The sequence below is a fragment of the Saccostrea echinata genome, unplaced genomic scaffold, assembly GCF_033153115.1.
Source record: "Saccostrea echinata isolate AGI-Se365-2 ecotype Australia unplaced genomic scaffold, CSIRO_AGI_Sech_v1 ptg000001l, whole genome shotgun sequence".
NCBI lineage: Eukaryota > Metazoa > Mollusca > Bivalvia > Ostreida > Ostreidae > Saccostrea > Saccostrea echinata.
The window spans coordinates 42,601,043-42,605,963 of record NW_026889750.1 but is presented as its reverse complement, the minus strand read 5'-3'; the positions used below and the strand labels follow the sequence as shown (position 1 = coordinate 42,605,963).

At 33.1% G+C, this 4,921-nt stretch overlaps 1 protein-coding gene across 1 annotated transcript; it reads right to left on the bottom strand.

Annotated features, from left to right (window-relative positions):
• Positions 1–2,469: 2,469 nt before the first annotated feature.
• Positions 2,470–3,459, bottom strand: LOC133197607 (uncharacterized). The gene is made up of 2 exons (XM_061333718.1): positions 2,863–3,459; positions 2,470–2,535 (listed from the first exon to the last, which is right to left on the bottom strand). Exons 1-2 carry the CDS (start codon positions 3,457–3,459, stop codon positions 2,470–2,472), a joined length of 663 nt encoding a protein of 220 aa, XP_061189702.1.
• Positions 3,460–4,921: the final 1,462 nt, after the last annotated feature.

Here is a 4,921-nt window from a genome sequence, read left to right as displayed (position 1 = left end):
CAAGGAATTCACCTGTAAAATATGAAAGCCCTATCATCAACCATTCAAAAGTTATGGCCACTGGCCAAGGTTAAAGTTTTTATGCCCCTGCTATGAAATGGCCGGGACATATAGTGTTACCATATTCTGTCATTCCGCCCTTCTGTCATCATTCATTTTCCGTTTATTATCTCTGCAACAGTTGCACTCAAATATTCAAAGTTTCGAGGTTTCAACTCAAATTTGACATATGTATACATCATAGGAAAACCCAGGTCAAGTTCGAATTTGGTCATGGTCCAATGATTTTTGACAGAGTTATCCCTCTTGAACTTAGACAAAAATTAGAAATATTGAAATCAGATCAAATCAGTAGAAGGAGAAGCATTTTGAAAATATTTCAAGGAAATTTCTATTTTTAGTAACCATGGCAACACCATTCATCGAAATCAAAAACTGATATAAAGAAGTATGTATCTTAGTGTAGTCTACTTGTGTGCCAAGTTATATTGAAATCAGATCAAAACTGTAGGAGGATAGCGTTTTGAAAATTTTTCAAAGAAATTTCTATTTTTAGTAACCATGGCAACACCATTCATCGAAATCAAAAACCGATATACAGAATTATGTATCTTAGTGTAGATTACTTGTGTGCTAAGTTTTAATGAAATCAGACAAAAACTGTAGGAGTATTAGCATTTTGAAAGTATTTCCCAAAAATCTCTATTTTTAGTAGCCATGGCAACACAGTTCATCAGAATTTAAAACCGATACACAGAATTATGTACCTTAGTGTAGTCTACTTATGTGCCAAGTTATATTGAAATCAGACCAAAATTGTAGGAGGAGTAGAGTTTTTGAAAATTGTTTACAGACAGATGGACAGTCAGACGGACGACAGACACCTTAATATTGCATAAGCTCTTCTGGTCTCTGACCAGTAGAGCTATAAAAAGTGTTGATGTATGGACAGATGGACGGACAATGTGATTCCCATAGGGCTTCCACATTTTCTTGCGAGGCCCTTTAACTAAAGAAATCATATATGATTCACATTTGTGTCAATTGTGTGTATTTATTTAGCTTCATTTTGAGAAAAATGCATTTAGCAAAATAGCATGCACATATCTGCAATCAATGTGGTACGTCACAGTCATAAAAAGTACAAAACAAAGAATTTATTTTTTACCCTAGAATGGACTTCTTCATAAAAGAGAGTTGTATTGATGGGTTCCCAGGCTTCCTGACTAGGATCTGAAATTCTGGGTGATTTCTTGGCATTCCTGATCTTTCCTGTAGATTGTTTTCCCTAATTTATAACAATTAATTTATAGAATCTAAGTCATAACAGTAGTTTAACTAATTCAAGATTATAACACTACAAAATCAATCCAAAGTAATATCATAAAACTAAAATTTATCAACCTTGTATTAAATCAGATTATAATGTACAAAATCAATTTGAACAAATATTATTAAATTAAACAATAAAATGCTTTCTTTGGTTGTTAGTATGGGAATTAATGTTGCAGCTGTTGCAGAAAATATGCATAATCCTTGTAAGCAGGTTATGGATTTTTTTTTTTTGCAACAGCTGCAATGTTAATTCCCATACTAACAAAGAAAGACAAATTTATATCTGTTCAAATAATCATCTAAAGTAGAATTTGGTAGATTAAATTTGTATTATTGATATTTACATCACTGTGTGCTTCATTGATGGAAGAGCCACTGCTATGAAATCTGTACAGGTGATACGTATGCTTAGCGGTGTTTACAGACTGATAAACTACAATGGTTTTCTTAAGTAATAAAAGCGAAAATATTCAGTGCATATAAATGTCTAATTGTAAATCTTGCCTTTGAAGTTTGAATCTTTTCCTTCCCTTTAAATCTACATTGTGCCAGCGTCCGCCGCTTTTTTACCTGCTGAATCTGAATTGTAAAAACTATCTAGACAAAACATCTAGACAAATAGACTATTTTTAGAGTTGCAGAAAATATCGAGACAAATACAAATCAAGTTATAGGTGAAACATTTATATGTCCCCCACAATACGTTCAGGGTGGCATAATTATAGAGAGATTAAATTTTATTCCAATCCAACTTTAGTAAAAAGTTGATGCCTAAATTGCTATTCTTAATCCTCATTGGAGGATTGACTACCTTTTTTTATTTAAGTTTTTGTGGCTGTTAAAATATTTTGTGAGTGAAAGAGACTCGGAGAGAGAGAGAGCTGGCTCATACAATGCATAATATTTTATGACACTGTATATATTTAATTAAATCCTTATGTTTGGCAAATGTCCCTATTAAAGTTTGATTGATGGAATAAAATTGCAGCAAAATGAGATCTGAAATAAAATGAAATAAATAAAACATTTCTCAGCCTTCAAGTGATATATCTGGGCTTTTTCCTGGCCTCAAGACTGATAATAAAATGTCATAATTATTGTATTCTTATTGGTATAGTCAAGGGTGAATCTAAATTAAGATGCAGCTCCGTAGAAGCCTGGAGGGTTCTGTTTGGATATTCTCCTTTGATTCCCACAGACCTGGAGTTGTCAAAATTGTGAAACCTGATGCTTTTTAAGGTAATACTGATAATTATAGATACAATAAAGAATGGAAATACATGTACCTTGTCACTAGTTAAAGATCTCTTTCTTCCACTATTTGGTAACTGAAATGATATAAAATATATATACACTTTAAATCATGGGAAGATTATTGGCTAAACTAATGTGAAATCACATTTAAAGTAACCATTGGCTGAAGTGCTTTAACTAGTGTGTATAAATGACTTTTGTCCCTCTTCATTTGATTTTATATGGCAAATCTAGCAAAATTAATGGGTAAAAGAACATTCAGCATTCACTTACCAGTAGTTCAGCATGAACATGTTCTACAGCATCCACAAAATTATTTATAGCATCAAGGACATTATCAAGGCCATCAGGAGAGGAGGCCAAGGAACCAAGTTTTGCCATCTCCGTAGCTTTTTGTAGTGCTTTTATCAGTAGCTCTTCATCTAAATTATCCAGAACTGTCTGTCTATTTTTTAAGGCCCTGTTTCTGGACACATAGTTTTCTAAAGCTGTTTTAAATTTTAGCTTTTCCATTTCATCAGTTTTTCTGTTGGAATGGTTAAGCTTCTCATAGCAGTTTAAAACATCTGCAATGTCTTTCGGCATTTTGCGGACTTCTCTCTTGAATAATTCTACCAGTTTATCAAAACTCTGGGATCTACCCTTTTGGACACTTTCAAATTTAATATCTACTTTAAAAGAGTTCCATCCAGGAGGGTCATTTTCATATAAATTATTAGGATTTGGTATTTCTTTGTTCTTTGCATTATAAATGAGTTTTACAAGTTCCGACTGTATACAGCGAGTAAATCTCCGTAACACTTCTGATTTAGCTGAACTTTCCTGTGCTGGTCCAGGGTTTGGTTCAATATCTCCACAGCGTAAAATCATTAAGAACAAAAAAGTCCCTGTAATTCAATTGATTAAATATTTATGAATGCTCATCTTAAATTGCCACCATGAATCATAATGGAAACTAAGCTAGAAGTTGTTTCTGCAAAAAAAGGATGTCTCTCCCAGCCCATTTTATCTCTGAGATGTGATCTGATGAATCATTCAGATGATACATGGTTAGGCCATGGCTATTGAAAAGCATACACTCAAGTTTCAATTAAGTAATTTACAGTTGTAAATGTATTATATTTGGCGTGTACGATATTTGGCAGAAATTAATTTTTGAACAGGTTAGCATAGATTTGATTTAGCGCATTTCTTGATGTTCTTATTTATGAGTATATGTGCAAGACATTTAGTGATATACTTGACTTAGTGGAAGTTTCTTTCTGCCAAAGGCGCTAAAAAAGAATACACAGCCAAATGTAACACCTTATAAAGGTTACAAAGTTTTGGCTAGTTATAATTTTGCTAAAGGAACATATAATTGCAAGATTACATGATGGTTGCAGATAAGAGATTTTCTTTCTGATATACATATATTCCAATGTAAATAGTTATACAATTTCGTCTCCTCTTTTAACTCCACCCTTAATTCTTGAGGTCATGATAGAACTAACATGAATTTACACTATAAAGGGATGTTGGAATATCAATATGATCCCTCAGTGTAGTCCCTAGCTTCCTTCTGTGCCATGATTTTAATAAACTTGAATCTATACACGCAGTAATTATAATGATCTAGCCCAGTGATCTTGAAAAGATTTTTTTTTACATAGTAACACGTACCATACTGTTACTTACTAATCATAATATGAAGAGAACTGCATGTGTCCCTTCATTTGAAGGTATTTGAATTTCCATTAACTTAAAAATCCTTTTTGCTAAGTTTCATTGAAATTGGCCTAATTAGGGTTCTGAAGTAAGTTCCCAAAATGTGTTAACTCACAGATAGATGGACAACAGATAAACTAGCTCATTTGAATCTAGGTGAGCTAATAGACAAACAACCTAAGCAAGAGGCCCATAGGCCACAATGCTTGAATTACTGTGGCCCTGTTGTTCTTCAGAAAAATATTCCCCCTATATGCATGTTATCATGTAAAATTTAATCCCCTATTAGCATTGGCCCTAACCCTTGCTCAAAATGGACTCTGACACAAATTTGAATCCACATCATATCACGGTGTACAAGCTGATGACCAGCAAATATATTATGGTTATTAAACAAGATGTGTTTGTGAAACACTGATGCCCCCGTATGGCAACTTAAAGCAAAGGTTAAACTTTCTCAAATGCAAATCAATTATGTTGGTACCCAAAGTAAGGTCTTGTCTCATGGAATAAACCTGTGAATTATGAAAGCCCTAGCAGCAACCATTGAATAGATCTGGAAAAATTAGTTTTTTCAAAAGTATGTCAAACATCAAGGTAAGGTCAAATGGTCAAAATTAATGTT